The sequence below is a fragment of the Amblyraja radiata genome, chromosome 12 (genome assembly GCF_010909765.2).
Source record: "Amblyraja radiata isolate CabotCenter1 chromosome 12, sAmbRad1.1.pri, whole genome shotgun sequence".
Lineage (NCBI taxonomy): Eukaryota > Metazoa > Chordata > Chondrichthyes > Rajiformes > Rajidae > Amblyraja > Amblyraja radiata.
The window spans coordinates 9,902,438-9,920,175 of record NC_045967.1 but is presented as its reverse complement, the minus strand read 5'-3'; the positions used below and the strand labels follow the sequence as shown (position 1 = coordinate 9,920,175).

Below are 17,738 nucleotides of genomic sequence, written 5' to 3'. Positions count from 1 at the left end.
TTAAACCGAAGATAGACACAAAATTCTGGAGTAATTCAGTGGGACAGGTAACATCTCTGGAGAGAAGAAATGGGTGAAGTTTTGGGTCAAGATCCTTCTTCAGACTTCAGCAGAAGAGGTTTACCAAGACGCCCGAAACGTCGCCTATTTCCTTCGCTCCATAGATGCTGCTGCACCCGCTGAGTTTCCCCAGCAATTTTGTGTACCTTCGATATTCCAGCATCTGCAGTTCCCTTTTGAACAGGTTTACCAAGATGTTGCCTGGATGATTAGCTATAAGGAGATGTTGGACAAAATGAGCACTAAAGGCTGGAGTAACTCAGCGGGTCTGGCAGCATCCCTGGAGAAAATGGATAGGTGACGTTTAGGCCACTTCTTCAGACTGAATTATTTATATCCATTTTATTTTTGAAAGAATGCCATATGGCTTCATTGGCATCCTATCTAATTGTGTTGCCACTATCAGGAAACTATGGACTTGCATCTTAAGATCAATGTTCCCAAGGGTCCTGCCATTTACTGTAGACAGGCAACCCCTGCATTTTGGCCATCCGGGTTATGGAATTCTTGCAGAATTCAGAAATCAATACCCCAAAATTTGAGATAAGGAATAAAATCCACGCTCACAGAACATGTGAAAAAGAAAGAATGAATAAACTCAATTTTTTTCATATAAATCCAAAGCATGACATAACTATTTTCTCGGAAGCACCCCCCCCCCCCAACCTCCCTCCGTAATATGGGGTTGACTGGACTTTCCTCTTGCTTTTGACTTCCCAATCTGCATCACCTCACACGTATGGATTAAATTCCGTGCCATTTCTCTGCTCGAATTTCAATCGATGGATATCCTGCTGTAATCTTTGACAGCCTTTACCATCCACACCAATGCTTATGTTACCTGCAAACCTACTAAATAAACCACTGTTATAAATAACAGTGATTATGAGTTCCGAATTACAAATAGTTACTTTTTAGAAATAAATTCATCGCATTTCACAAATCCTTTGCTCTGAGTTTAAAATATGTCCCTCCAGACCTTGAACCATTAGCTAATGGAATAGCAATCTATCTCTGTACCGTCTCTAAACCAGACATTATTTCATATGCCTCCTCCCAACCATCTTTGTTCCAAGGGGAACAACCTCGCTTCTCCACCTTTTAGCTGACTCCCTCATCCCAGGAAACATCCTTTTCTGCATCTTCTGTAGAAGTGTTATCGAAGGATGTGGTGACCAAAGCTGTGGTCTATCACGTGCTTTGTAACAAAACATTGTATTTTCTTCCTCCACATAAATCCCAAGATCTTGTTCACTTTATGAACTTCACTTGCACCTCCTATTTAGAACTCTTCCAGTTCCATCACACTGAAGAGCTTTGCCATTTCGACTGTTGTATTTTGTTATTCTCTCTTGCCTAGGGTATACCACTTCACAACTCTCCGATAAATTTTACCTGCCTATTTATTCATTTCAAAAGTTCATTTAAAAAACATTGACGTCTTTATCAACCTTATACTGTGTGAGCACATCAGTCATGTGCTCACCCAGGCACATATGATAATGAGATCCAGTCATCTTAGTCACCAATTGACAAAATGAGAGTAAATTCCTTCTGTGCAGGTCACAGTGAGCATGGGAGTGACATGAAGTTGCTGTCCAGAGACACCAGGGCTAGAAATGTATGCCAGGGAGATGAATGGAGCAGAGTTGGCGTAGTTGAGAAGTTATGCTCAATGATGGCTCTTTGCTGAGCTGCCCTTGAGATTATTTGGCCGTGTAATTGTTTATCTCAAGTTAATATCTCCTCTGTCCCCGGCCTGAACTTTCCTCCACTTACTCAGCATGAGATCTTAGAATACAATTTGTTTTAAATATTGCTGCTCTGTATAATTTGTAATAAAGATTTGGGGGTATTTATTCACATTTATCTTTTCCAGATCGTCCCTTCATCACCTGTTCGTATCCCGAGCAGCAGGCTGCATCAGATCAAACAGGTAAAGTGAACGTTGCCAGTACACTTCAACACCATTTCAAAGCCAAAAAGGTTCGGTCCTGGCAACAAGTCTTCAGTCACATTTGGGTTCAGCATGTGAGCAGTCAACATCTACCAGAGTGTAGGAAGGAATTGCAGATGCTGGTTTACACCAAAGATAGACTCAAAATGCCGGAGTAACTCAGCAGAACGGGCAGCATTAGGGCACTGTTCTGGTCAGTTGTCTCAATCTGTTGAAATAAAGAAATTCATTTATTCAAGGGATGGGGTTATTTGATTCCCAAGTGTTCTCCAGGTCTGAGGTGCCCTGAGACAGTTGCTGATGTGTTGCTTCACATTTCTCTCAGACACAATACAGTGTGGGATTTCCACATACAAGAAATGGGAGCCAGAGTTGACCACATGGCTGCAGGATAATGAGACTGGACAATCTCACTCTATTGTCTAATGAGATTGTGGCTGACCTGATCATTGGTCTCAGCTCAACATTTCACCTGACCCCTTTCCCCGTTGATTCTCCTGTAATACAACAATATGTGTCAATGTTGAATATAATAATGATTCAGGCTGGCAATGTCAGAAGACAGTTTTGCCCATCATGAAACGTTGGTAGATATGGGGTGTAATTTGTTGAATACCCCGACTCATTTGAAATCTATAAATCGCCTTCATGTTAAATGTAGAGTTTGTCTGAAGCCAATTGACCTACAAACCTGTACTTTCTACAGTTGTCATTAAACCATTAAGATTATTATAAAGTTAATATTCTGTCCTTTCCAGCAGTCAGTCAGAGACCAACAGATTCTAGAGACAATTAATAAAACTGACTTTCACGATGTTTGTTGATCGGCTATTGAAAAGTCTAGAATTAAATGTACTTGATGAAAATCCCTCATGAGCTACCTGACCCATGCAGAGAGTCCCTTCACATTGATCTATTTCCCGTAGCTCAGTATGTTCAGATGTTGCTCTCCCCAGATAACAAAGGTATAGGCTCCTAAAAAATCCTTCCTGACATGAGCATTCATGAAGTGGGAGGTCAGGCATTGCTGGGCTGTTGTGGATGGTAGGAACAGGGAGCAAGATTAAAAACGGCCCTGAGGGACAATTCTTTCACACACAGGATGTTGGGATATGGAACGAGCTGCCACAGGAGGTACTTAAAATAACAGCATTTAAGACAGGTACATGGATAGGAAAGATTTACAGGAATCATGGGCCAAACGCAGGCAAGTGGGACTAGCTCAGAATAGACATCTTGGTCAGCATGGATGAGTTGGGCCAAAGGGCTGATTTTGTGCTGTATAACTTTTGAGAGGTCAGAAGGCAGTAAAAATGCAGTAAATTAAAAGCAAAACATGCATTTTTAAGAATTTGTGGCTTGTTTATTTCAGAGACGCCACCCAAGCAAACAGTGTTTGTATTTCAATGACCTCTATTTGAAAAAAATGTATCCAGCTGGGGCCCTACATTTCCCTGTAGCAAGTGAAGCATTCCTAGTGACAAATATATAAAGCTCTTTATCGTAATAGAAATTTTGTTTTGAGATGCAGAGTGGAAATGGGCCCTTTGGTCCACCGAGTCCGCTCCGACCAACTAAATAGTTCTATGTTAAAGCGGAGCACCCGTAGTAAACCCACGTGGTCACAGGCAAACATGCAAACTCTACAGAAAGCACCAATAGTGAGGGTTGAACCCGGGTCTCTGGCGCTGTAAGGCAGCAACTCTACTGCTGCACCACTGTGAATAGCGATCCGTGAAGTGAAAGTAGGTGAACAAGGAGCCCTGTTTCTCAAACTCAACTCAACCAATCTTTGGTTTCTTTTTTATACAGGAAGAAGGAATGGATCTCATGAACAGAGAGACAGCACACGAGAGGTAAGACTGAAGAAAGGTGTTAAACATCTGTTAAATGCTGGAATGTTTGTGTTGAGACGAAAGGAAATTTCTGATATGTAGGCTGTGCGGTTGTTTGTGTCTGCGCTTGTTGACGGAGCCGTGTGCTTCATCCTGTTCCCAGCATGAGTTCCCTCATCTTTAGTCGTTGCTCAATACGGTTACTTGGTTATTGCATAAAGATGCTGAGGATTCCTGGTAAATGTGTTTTTTTCAGTGACGACAGACACAAAAAGCTGCAGTAACTCATCGGGTCAGGCAGCATCTCTGGAGAAAAGGAATAGGTGACTTTGCAGGTCGAGGCCCTTCTTCTGACTGAGAGTCAGGGGAAAGGGGAGCGAGAGATATAGACAGTACTTAGGACAAATGAATGGAAGAAATACAACAAGCAACAATAATCAAGAAATGTTTGAACCCACAATGGTCCATTGTTGGCTGTGGGATGGTGATAACGAGTTATACAAATAGAACTCAACAGGACAACAGCGAAACTAGTATGACGACTAGGGTGGGGAAGGAATGGAGAGAGAGGGAATGCAAGGGTTACTTGATGTTAGAGAAATCAATGTACCACTGTAAGCTGCCCAAGTGAAATATGAGATGCTTTGAGTGAATTATTTTTCACCTTTTTTTCCCCCTTGAATGCTTGTGGTAATTACTTTAAATCCCCACCTGGGCTTTTGACACTGTGCCAAGGAAATAGTTCCTTCCTGTTTACTGTATCTAGGCATCTCACAATGTTGTAAATCTCCTGCTGTATCCTCTTTCTTTCTTTCTTTTAAAATCTTTTTATTTTTTTCAAAAGCAAAAACATGACAACAAAAAAATAATGATAAACATAATGATATTGATACATAGGGATCAGGGTTACATTAATAACAGGTATAACCTAAATATGAGTCCAGTGTCAAAATACACCTTGAATATAGACCTCTTGGTCTCTATGTAAATATAGTTAAATGTTTAAAAGAGAACATATGTATAAAAACAAAAAGATTAAAAAGAAAAAAAGAGAAAAAACTAAAAAACATAACCCCCCTAAACTTAAAAAAAAATGCAAAACATAATCTGGGCTGCAAAGAATTTCAACTTTTTAAGTCCCTGTTTGTCGTCAAGTCCATTCCACCATATAAAGGTAAAATAATTATTATAACAGTTGGAGAGGGGGCAATTTATGTTGTATGAAAATGTTGAATAAATCTTCCCCAAGTCCTATCAAATTTAACCAAGGGTTCAACAATGTAACTCTTAATTTTTTTCTAAATTTAAACATGATATCGTTTCAGAGTACCAATGGAGTGTGGTCGGAGGATTAGAGTATTTCTATTTAAATAAAATAGATCTTCTGGCAATTAATGTGGTAAAAGCAATCAGCCGATGGGCGGAACGTGACAGATGAATAGAATCTAACATTGGTAGCTCAAAAATTGCAGTTGCAGGTTGTAAATCATTACCTAAAACTACAGAAATAGTATCAAAAATGTATTTCCAATATTTTTCTAAAAGTGGGTAAGACCAAAACATACGAGTCAATGAGGCCACTTCATAATTACATCTGTCACAGGTAGGATTTATATGACCATAAAAACGAGCTAACGTATCTTTTGACATATGAGCTCTGTGAACCACCTTGAATTGTATCAAAGTGTGTCTTGCACGCATTGAGGAAGTATTAACTAATTGAAAAATCCTCTCCCATTTCTCTATAGATAGAGAAATTTGAAGTTCTCTTTCCCAGTCATTCTCAATTTTATCAAATGTATCTTTTTTAAATTTCAAAATCCTCATAAATAGTCATTATTAAGCCCTTCTGATAATGGTTCAAATGTACAAAAAATTCCAAGATTTCGGGTTGATGTGGTAATGGAAAAAAGGGTAGAGTAGCCCAAAAAATGTCTAATTTGTAAATATCTAATGAACTGTGAGTTAGGTAGATTATATTTATTGGAGAGTTGTTCGAAAGACATAAAACAACCATCCAAAAACTAATCACGAAAAGCTACTAATCCCTTCCTCTTCCATAACAGAAAGGCTTGATTAGTACTAGAAGGTTGAAAGAAAAAATTAGATATGATAGGACTCGATAAGATAAAATCATACAATCCAAAATATTTACGAAATTGAAACCATATTCGGAGTGTATGTCTTATTATTGGGTTAGTCGTATATTTATTCAATCTCGTAATTGTAAAAGGTAACGAGGCCCCTAGAATAGAAGCCAGTGATAGCCCTTGCATAGAATCACGTTGAAGATTTATCCATCCTGGGCATTGGGTATCTTCTAAATCTTTTGTCCAAATCGTTAGATAGCGAGCATTAACTGCCCAATAGTAGAATCTAAGGTTCAGCAGTGCCAAACCACCTTTTTTATTTTATTTCTGTAAGTATTTTTTACCTAGTCTGGAATTTTTATTCTGCCATATATATGGATACATTTTGGAGTCAATAATATCAAAGAAAGATTTAGCAATAAAAATAGGTATTGTCTGAAATAAATACAATAATTTAGGTAAGATAAACATTTTAATAGCATTGATTCGGCCTATTAAAAGTAAGGACGTTGGTGACCATTTAGTGAACTGTTGTTTGATATGGTCAATTAGAGGCGTAAAATTGGCTTTAAATAAATCCTTGTGTTTCTTGGTAATCTTAATGCCTAAATAAGTAAAACATTCGGTAGTCAATCTAAATGGAAACGGTTCATAATTCAAAACTAGATTGTTTAATGGAAAAAGCTCACTCTTACTAAGATTTAATTTATAACCAAAAAAACTACTAAATTGATTAAGTAGAGCTACTATTGCCGGAATAGATTTCTCAGGGTTAGAGATGAATAATAACAGATCATCTGCATAAAGAGATAAGTTTGAGCCTGAAAAAAGGGGATCTCTGATTATTGGTAAGTACAGAAGCCTGAGGTATATGATATATCAGCTTGATCCAAGAAATACATTTTGGACCAATCTTAAATTTTTTAAGTGGATTGAATAAGTATTCCCATGCGACTCTATCAAACGCCTTCTCAGCATCAAGTGAAATGACACATTCTGAAGGGTTTTTTGACGCTGCATATACGATATTCATTAATCTCCTAACGTTAAAGTATGAGTAATGATTTTTAATAAAACCTGTCTGATCTTCAGTAATAATTTGCGGTAAAATATTTTCCAATCTCATAGCTAATATTTTGGAAAGAAATTTGGAATTTACATTTAACAGTGATATAGGTCTATATGATGTCACTTCAGTAGGATCTTTATCTTTTTTAAGAATTAAGGAAATAGTTGCTTCATAAAAGGATTGTGGTAATCTATTCATTAAAAAGGCTTCTTTAAAAACTTTGCGTAGCCAGGGAGAGTAAACTTGAGAAATACTTTTAAAATTCCACTGTAAACCCATCTAAACCAGGAGCTTTACCAGAATTCATCAAAAGGATTGCTTTCTGTATTTCTTCCTCCGTGATGGGTTCGTCTAACAACAGAGACTCTTTATGTGGTAAATTTGGCAATTTCAGTTTCTTTAAAAACTCATGCATTATATTGGAATCTAGGAAATTCTGATTGGTATAGGGAGGTATAAAATTCCTGAAAGGATTTATTAATTTCATCATGGTCTACAGTCAATTTACCATCCCGTTTACTCACTTCAGTAATCTGACGTTTGTCTGACACCGCTTTCAACTGATTGGCGAGTAATTTGCCAGATTTATCGCCATGTGTATAAAATTGACTTTTGGTTTTAAGTAACTGATTCTCAATCGGTGATACTAATAACAAATCATTTCTCAATTGAAGTTCAACTCTATTCTTATAGAGCTCTAGACTAGGAGCTTTTGAATATATTTTATCAATTTCTTTAATCTCATCAGCCAATTTCATTTTGAGTTTGGTTTTTTGATCCCGTGGAGTATGAAATAATTTGTCCACGAATATATGCCTTAAAAGCATCCCAGACTACACCATTGGTTATTTTTTCTGTAGAATTTGTTAAGATGAAAAAAGCAATCTGATCTTTAATAAAATTAACAAAATTTAGATCTTGAAGCAAAGTAGTATTAAATCGCCATTGTTTAGCACTAAACTTGGAATCAGGTAGTTTATTTGATAGTTTCAATGGTGCATGATCAAAAATAGCAATTGCATCGTACTCACATGCAATTGAAACTAGCTGAGAATCTATTATAAAGTAGTCAATCCTAGAGTAACTATGATATACATGAGAGAAAAAAGAAAATTATTTGTCATTTGCGTGTAGGAATCTCCAGACTTCTAACATTCCAGAGTCAAGTAAAAAAGAATTGATAAAACTAGCTGATTTATTTGGAAGCATATGATCAGTTGCAGACCTGTCCATCGAGGGGTTCAAACAGCAGTTAAAATCTCCACCCATTATTAAAAGATGTTCATTTAAATTAGGAAAAGATTCGATTTACTGTTTAAAAAAACTCAGGGTGATCAATATTAGGTGCATAAACATTGACCATAACAACTTTTTGGTTATGAAGAACACCAGTAATCATCAAAAATCTACCATATGGATCAGAAATTGTTTCATAATGAACAAACGAAATTGAGGAGAATAAAAATAGAGACTTTTAATAAAGGCAATTTTTGTACATTTTGGTTTCACCATGTAGAAATTACAGCAGTGTTTATACATACTCCCCACAAAGCAATGTCATGTAAATAAAAGTAGTCATGTTTGACTGCTTGAAGTCTGCATTTCATGGACATCACCAGTTGCTGGGTGTCTTCTCTGGTGATGCGCTGCCAGACCTATATTGCAGCCATCTTTAGCTTATGCTCGTTTTGGGGGGTAGTCCCCTTCAGTTTTCTCTTCAGCAGATAAAAAGCATGCTCAATTGGGTCCAGATCGGCTGACAACACCATACACAAAATTAAGGACCCCTGTACATAGAAATTGAAGAGTGATCCAAAAAAAGTAGAATATATCTTCCAGGAATATTATAAAGAATTATATACACAAACCTCTACAGTAGATGGGGAATCAATGAGGACTTTTTTTAAGTACAATAGATCTGCCCTGTATTGGAGAGACACAAAATAAAATAATCACAGCAGAAATATCTCTGGAGGAGATAGAGAAGACGATTGGTTGGATGAAAACAAACAAGGCCCCAGGCAGCGACGCTTTCCCTATAGAAGGGTATTAAATATTTCGGAATGAGCTGAACCCACTTCTTCTGAGAACCTTTAACTGGATTATTAAAGAAGGCAAGACACCCCCGTCATGGAAAGGGGCAATTATAATATTAATCCCCAAAGAGAACAAAGACAAAAAAAATTGTACCAACTACAATTCTAAATGTGGACTATAAATTATATTCTTCAATTATCTCCAAACGATTTGAAAAGTTCATGCCAGATTTAATTGATGAAGACCAGACTGGTTTTATAATAGGCAAACAAACACAGGACAGTATTAGAAGAACCATACATATAATACACAAGATTCAAAAGGAAAGTACGCGCGCTGTCCTGATAAGCCTAGATGCGGAAAAAGCTTTCGGTAGGGTTAATTGGGAATTCTTATATCAAACACTAGAAAGACTTGGCTTTACCGAAGATTCAATTCAAGTTATTAAAGCAATTTACAAGCAACCTACTGCAAGAGTAAAGGTGAATGGGTCCTTAACTGAGAGATTTGTATTAGGAAGAGGAACGAGACAGGGATGATGTCTTAGCCCTACCCTGTTTGCTATATATATTGAACCATTGCTCAAGCGATTTGTCAAGATAGGGAACTGAGGGAAGTAACTATAAGAGACAGAGAGCATAAAATTGGCCTTTATGCAGATTACGTAATGATGTATCTCACGGAAGTAAACACCTCCTTTCCAAGGATGATGGGAATCATAGAGAAATTTAATTTTTATGCAGGATATAAAGTGAATATTTCAAAAACTCAAACCCTCCTATTTAATTGTGCTCCTCCAGAAGAAATCAAGCAAAAGTGTAATATTAAATGGGATTCAAAATCAATCAAATACCTAGGGGTACATATAACAAAAAATATATCAATGTTGTATGGGGCCAATTATAATCACATCAACCAAAACATAAGAAATGATATAGAAAGATGGTCCACCTACCCAATGGATTTTAGTAGCAAGATAAATGTGGTGAAAATGAATATTTTGCCAAGGCTATTGTACTTGTTTCAATCTCTGCCAATAGAGGTACAGGTGCACAACCTTTTATCCGAAGATCCAAATAACGAAAACCTCCGAATAGCGGCCATTTTTTCGGTCCTTGAAGAAAGGTCCTTGAAAACGTTCACCGAGGGCGGCCTGCAGAGGTGACAGCGGAACCTCCGGTCGGTCCTCGAAGAAAGGGGTACTAAATCCCCATTCATAAAAGAGAAGGTGAGGGTATATTGCGCGGGAAGGTTAATAATTGACAATATGCTGCTGCCTGCCCGCTGAGTTAAAAAGTTCCCACGGTAGACTCACGATGAGTCTACCGTGGGAACTTTTTAACTCAGCGGGCAGGCAGCAGCATATTGTCAATTATTAACCTTCCCGCGCAATATACCCTCACCTTCTCTTTTATGAATGGGGATTTAGTACCCCTTTCTTCGAGGACCGACCGGAGGTTCCGCTGTCACCTCTGCAGGCCGCCCTCGGTGAACGTTTTCAAGCGCAAGCACGGAGATCCCAGAGACCCACAGCCAACAGCAGCCCAGCCCAGCCCCGCTCCAACTACAGAGGAAAACTGCAAACTGGCCGGAGACGTCAGGACCACCAGAAGCCGTTCCCCGAGCTGCGCCCCCTCATCGGGACACCGACCCCCAGGCCCACTGCAAGCACGGAGATCCCAGAGACCCACAGCCAGCAGCAGCCCAGCCCCGTTCCAACCAAAGATCGTTGGTTCCAACTACAGAGGAACCTGGGTTGCGGATGACGGGGCGCAGCTCGGGGCGTCGTAGGGGCCCATCGGGGAGCGGGTTCCTGTTGGTCCTGACGTCTCCGGCCACCTGCCATCCTCCGGGAACTGTACCGCCCTTGCAGGAGAGTGGGGTTGTTTGCAGTTGCAGAGGGAGGGGGCAAGGGCGGTACAGTTCCCAGTCTCAGATCCAGTCCAGGGGGGTGGCCGGAGACGTCAGGACCAACGGGACACCGACCCCCAGGCCCACTGCAAGCACGGAGATCCCAGAGACCCACAGCCAGCAGCAACTCCAGCCCAGCCCCGCTCCAACTCCAGGGGAACACGTAGGGGAAGAAGCTGATGGTGTGCAAGGTACGTCTTGTTCTTGGGGTGGCGGATGAGGGGGCGCAGCTCGGGCTGTGGGCAAACTGCCACTTGTCGCCGTAGCTGCCCATCGGGGAGCGGATTCCTCTGGAGTTGGAGGGGGAGGGGGGTATTGTGCTGTTTGATCGCCCCCTGCTATCCCAGGGACAGGGAGACACAGCGGCGTTTTAGACTGGTGGGCAATCACTTCCAAAGTTCTGCCCACACAGTCAGTACACCTCTCCTACACTGGATTTCATACAAACATTTATTCTGCAAGAAAAAACTACATTGAAGACACAAACTCGCGACCGAGTAACTGCCAGGATCGAGGCGCAAACTCGCGACCTAGCTCGGGGATTCAAGAATCCCCGAGCTAGGCCACCTAAGGGCATGTAGCCCCGCTAGGATGACATGAGTGCGAGAGGTGATTCAATGCTGCGGGCACATTTACAAATTCAGGAATTCATTCAACACACTGCATTTCATACAGACATTTATTCTGCAAGAAAAAACGACATTGATGACTCAAACTCGCGACCGAGTAACTGCCGGGAACAAGGCGCAAACTCGCGACCTTGCGGATATGAGCCGAGCACTCTACCACTGAGCCAGCCATTAAAATCTACGCTAAAAAATTTCCATTCCGAAGACCGACAAATTCTGAATTACGAAAAGTGTCTGGTCCCAAGGCTTTCGGATAAAAGGTTGTGCACCTGTACCATTAAAACAATTCACAGAATGGGATAAATTAATATCTAGATTTATTTGGGGAGGAAAGTAGGCCAGAGTTCGATACACTACACTCCAGTTGCCAAAGGACAAAGGTGGAATGGCACTTCCAAATTTTAGGAATTATTTCTATGCAGCCCAACTTCGACCACTAATTAATTGGTGTGAGGACAGCTATATAGCTGGGTGGAAAGAGATTGAGACATATATCCCTGACTTCCACATCCACACACTCTTGGGAGAAAATGCACTTCCTGGACATATCAGGAGTATAATCGATCCAATAACGACATTTACTTTAGAAACCTGGTTCACTCTTACGAGACAATTTAAACTGAATAAAGGACAAAATGTTTTAAGATGTATAGCTCTGGATAGTGAATTTAAACCAGGGATGTATGACTCAACATTTAAAGAGTGGATGAAGAAAGGGATGACTGCATTTTGTACTGTTACTGAAAATGGAGACCTAAGAAGTTTTCAAGATTTGAAGGATAGATTTGCACTTCGGAACCAAGACTTGTTTAGATACCTCCAACTGAGAGATTATTACAATAAAAAAGTAAAAAAGGGAGGCACTAGAAGAAAAGAATCCAGTGGTAGAAGTGATAGTTAATGCGTATCATCAAAAAACATCAAGGATTATTTCTAAACGCTACCATAGTTTAATGGAATGTCAAGCTAAAACTACATTTTATGTAAAATTTAAGTGGGAACAGGAATTGAACATCACAATATCAGAAGAAGAATGACATCATATGTGTGTAACACTACAGACATCCACTAATTCACAAAAATGGAGAGAAGTTAATTGGAACATTTTGATTTGTTTCTTTATTACGCCCAACATAAAAAGCAAGCAAATTCTAAGGCAGCAAACATGCTGGAGGCAATGTGGCCAAATAGACGCAAATCATGCACATATCTTCTGGAGTTGCCCAAAAATAGAACCATTTTGGGACAGAGTGAATTCAGAATTAAAGGAGGTATTAGGATATATAGTCTCCAAGAAGTGTTTCATTTTATACCTGGGTAATATAACTACAGTGGTGCTGAAGGAAGATCATTACTTGGTTAAAATCCTACTCACAGCTGGCAGAAAGGCCATTACAAGAAACTGGCTTGCAGCAGACACACCCAGACTTAGACAATGGTTAGACATAGTACAGGAAATATTTGTCATGGAGAAAATGACATGTTCTCTAAGAGTGAAAGAAGACGAGTAACAGAAAATGGGAAAAATGGATTATGTATAGAAATAAAGACATCAACACTATAATTTTATTGACAATAATGTAAGTTATTGGAAAATGTTTTAATAAGAAAATAGTTCTGTATACTGCATCATTAATTGTAAACTGGACTCCCCGCTGCACTGTTGTATGTTTCACTGCATTGTTGTATGTTTCGTTGTTATATTTGTGTTTTATTTATGTATGCATAAAAGCAATAAATACTAAAGTGAAAAAAAAGATCGGGTGATTGGCCACTTAAGAATTGAGAATTTTTTAGATTTGTAAAACTCCTTTGTTGTTTTAGCAGCATGTTTGGGATCATTGTCTTGCTGTAGAATGAACCGCCAGCCAATGAATTTTGAGGCATTTGTTTGAACTTCAGCAGATAGGATGTGTCTATACACTTGATAATTCATTATGCTACAACCATCAGCAGTTGTATCATCAATGAAGATAAGTGAGCCAGTACCTTCAGCAGCCATACATGCTCAGGTCATAACACCCCCACCACCGTGTTTCACAGATGAGGTGGTATGCTTTGGATCTTGGGCAGTTCCTTCTCTCCTTCATTCTTTGCACTTGCCATCACTCTGATATGTTAAATCTTCGTCTCATTTGTCCACCCAACTGTAACCTGGCCATCCTATTTTTGCGGCTAACCAGTGGTTTGCATCTTGCAGTGTAGCCTCTGTATTTCTGTTCATGAAGTCTTCTGAGTGGATTTGTCATTGACAAATCCACACCTGACTCCTGAAGAGTGTTTCTGATCTGTCGGACAGGTGTTTGGAGATTTTTCTTTATGATAGAGAGAATTCTTCTGTCATCAGCTATGGAGGTCTTCCTTGGCCTTGCCAGTTCCTTTGCAATTAGTAAGCTCACCAGTGCTCTCTTTCTTCTTAATGATGTTCCAAACAGTTGATTTTGGTAAGCCAAATGTCTCTAACAGTTTTATTCTTGTTTCTCAATAATAGCTTCTTTGACTTTCATTGGAACTATGTACAAACACGCCTGTAATTTCCACACGGTGAAACCAAAATGTATAAAAATACCAATTTATTTTGAAAAATAGTTGATTCATTTCGAGTCAATTGCTTGAACATTACTTATTTCTTGTTCCCTGAGATTGGCTCTGATCTCACTCGCTTCCCTCTGCCTCTAACCTGACTTTGAAATGACTAAAAACCCATTGCACATGATATATTTTGTTTAACAAAGGCAGGGACAATCTTGTGAATGGTTTTTAAGTGTATGTGTTGACTCTGGGCTTGCTTTTTGTACAGGGGAGTGCAAGCTGCAATGCAGATGAGCGTGTCATGGGAAGAGAGCTTGAACCTGGTGAGTGACTGGCAGTGGGTGAAATGCTCCAATTATTCATGCTCTTGAAGATTTGCTGCACCTGTGATTACATCCAATGCTCGGGCACTGATACATTCCTTGATTTGTCTGCATATGCCTGAGTCATGCATTTTTTACTGTTCCTCTTCAATTAATTTTTTGGGTTGTGAGTTCTAATTTAACTGTAATCAGATAAATAGGAGTCGCTTCTCACTCTAATCCCTGGGAATGAACTCCTTTCAGTTTCATCGAGCATGCAGCTTTGTGTAATATTATTGAAATGGCTCACAAACCCAAAATAATATAAATCACCGAATGATTGGGGATTTGGTCGGCCACTGAGGTAGATATGCTGTACTGCACTGAAAGTTCAGGCATCTAACTCTGTATTGTTTAGTTTATTATTGTCACGTGTACAGAGGTACAATTAAAAATTTTTTGTTGCATGCTATCCAGTCTGCTGAAAGACAATACATCATCACAATCAAGCCACTGATATAGGACACAGGGCATAACATTTGGTGTAAGATAAAGTCTGATTAAAGACAGTTCTAAATTCTCCAGTCAGTAAGATGGGAGGGTCAGGACTACTCTCTAGTTGGTGAGTGGACGGTTCAGTTGCCTGGTAACAGCTGGGAAGAAACTGTCCCTGAATCTGGAAGTATGAGTTTTCAAACTTCTGTACCTCTTGTTTGATGGGAGAGGGGAGATGAGGGAGTGGCCAGGATGAAACTCGTCCTTGGTTATGTTGGTGACCTTGCCGAGGCAGCGGGAAGTGTAGATGGAACTGAAAGTCTCAATTTGTAGACAACTATTGTAGCAAACCTTTAACTAGTAATCAGCCCACCACATCCATGCCAACATTTCTGCCCATCTACACGGCCAGCATTGTCCATATCCTTCTCTGACTTCCATTTTTAAATGGTTTCCTAAATGCCTCTTGAGAGTACTGAATGTATCTAATTTCACAATCTCTTCTGGCAGTTAGTTTCAGATATCAACCACTCTGTGTAAGAAGTCCTCAGATACTTTTAAAAACGCCTCATTTTAAATCTGTCCTCTTATTTCTGATACTCCTACCATGGGAAAATGATTTGGACTCTCCTTACATTCTTCTAATAAATTGTTCTCTCAGCTAATACTCGGCCTTTTTCGCTCCATTCCTGCCTTTCCAATCTCTCTAATTAAGAGGAGAGATTAATTAAATCCTCCAATCTTTACAGGACAATATCCTGGTGATCTCCCTGCACTGTCTGCAGCACATTTACGTCCTACCTATAGAGAGGTCATAATTACATGCAATATTGCAAGTGTGCTCTATCCAGTATGTTGAAAAGTTGCAACATGATGCTCACTCTTATATGCTATGTCCCACTTATAAAAGCAAGCATGCCACATGCCCTCTTCCTCAGTAACGCAGCGTGTGTTGCCACTTACAATGGACTGCAGGCCAAAGAGTTGGGTTCTGTGCTGTATACCTCAGACGTAGACTTTAGGTCTCTTTGTTCATCAACATTCCTTTGTGTCCGACCATTTACTGTATATCTCCCACCCTACTCCCAAAATGCCTCGTGTTTAAATGTCTTTCAGACATTAGTATAAATGTACAACTTTTGTGATCATGCAAGTTTTTCCTTCAGCTCCAATGGGTGTTCTTTGAATGAGAGAATCATACAGCATGGGAACAGGCCATTGTGCCCAATGTTTCCAGCATCCAGCCTATGGTCCATAGTCACCTATACCACTCATCTACATGCTGCATAAACATTGTCAGTGACCCAGCTTCCACCACCAGTCACTCTCTTGGCAGTGCCGCCTTGATGGTGATTGCAACAGCAGTTTTCTCTTTCGACGTTTTTAGCACAGAGAATGAAAGAGGAAGAAAGATTCTAAGGGGAATAAGAGGCAACGGTGGCTGACAAGGGAAGTTAGGGACGGTATAAAACTAAAAGAAAATATGTATAACATAGCAAAGAGTAGCGAGAAGCCAGAGGATTGGGAAACTTTCAAAGGACATCAGAAGGTAACAAAAATGGCAATACGAGGTGAAAAGATGAAGTACAAAGGTAAGCTCGCCAAGAATATAAAGAAGGATAGTAAAATCTTCTTTAGGTATGTTAAGAGAAAAATATAGTAAAGACAAATGGGGTCCCTTGAAGGCAGGAACAGGTGAAATTATTATGGGGAACAAGGAAATGGCAGAAGAGTTGAACAGGTACTTTGTTTGTGTCTTCCCTAGTGAAGACAGAACCAACCTGCCAGATGTACTGGAAGACAGATGATCTACGGAGATAGAGGAACTGAATGAAATTTGCATTAGGCGAGAAATAGTATTGGATAGACTGATGGGACTGAAGGCTAATAAATCCCCAGGGCCTGATGGTCTGCATCCCAGGGTACTCAAGGAGGTGGCTCTAGAAATTGTGGATGCATTGGTGATCGTTTTCCAGTTCCATAGATTCAGGACCTTATCCTTTGATAAGGTCCTACACAGGAGATTAGTGGGCAAAATCAGAGCACATGGTATCGGGGGCAGGGTATGGATAGAGAATTGGTTGTCAGACGGGAAACAAAGAGTAGGAATAAACGGGTCCCTGTCAGAATGGCAGGCAGTGGCGAGTGGAGTGCCGCAAGGCTCGGTGCTGGGGATGCAACTATATACAATATATATGAATGATTTAGATGATGGTATAAAAAATAACACTAGCAAATTTGCAGATGACACAAAGCTGGGTGGCAGTGTGAACTGCGAAGAGGATGCTAGGAGGTTGCAGGGTGACTTAGACAGGTTGAGTGAGTGGGCAGACGCATGTCAGATGCAGTATAATGTAGATAAATGTGAGGTTATCCACTTTGGCGGCAAGAACAAGGAGGCAGATTATTATCTCAATGGTGTCAGATTAGGAAAAAGGGAAGTGCAACGAGACCTGGGTGCCCTTGTACATCAGTCACTGAAAGTAAACATGCAAGTACAGCAGGCAGTGAAGAAAGCTAATGGCATGTTGACCTTCATAAGGAGAGGATTTGAGTAGGAGTAAAGAGGTCCTTCTGCAGTTGTACAGGGTCCTGGTGAGACCACATCTGGAGTATTGTGTGCAATTTTGATCTCCTTATCTGAGGAAGGACATCCTTGCTATTGAGGCAGTGCAGAGTAGGTTCACTAAGTTAATCGCCGGGATGGCTGGATTGTCATTTGAGGAAAGAATGGAAAGACGGGGCTTGTGTTCACTGGAAATTAGAAGGATGAGAAGGCATCTTATAGAAACATATAACATTATTAGGGGACTAGACAAGC

General features: G+C 39.9%; 1 protein-coding gene across 1 annotated transcript in view; it reads left to right on the top strand.

The window, feature by feature from the left end:
- LOC116978909 (protein FAM122A-like) overlaps positions 1-17,738 on the top strand; it is a 54,121-nt gene that overhangs the window by 18,120 nt on the left and 18,263 nt on the right. Inside the window, exons 3-5 of the mRNA XM_033030192.1 lie at positions 1,940-1,996; positions 3,830-3,873; positions 14,389-14,443. Of these exons, the coding sequence (XP_032886083.1) occupies positions 1,940-1,996; positions 3,830-3,873; positions 14,389-14,443 (156 nt within the window). The remainder of the gene's footprint in view (positions 1-1,939; positions 1,997-3,829; positions 3,874-14,388; positions 14,444-17,738) is intronic.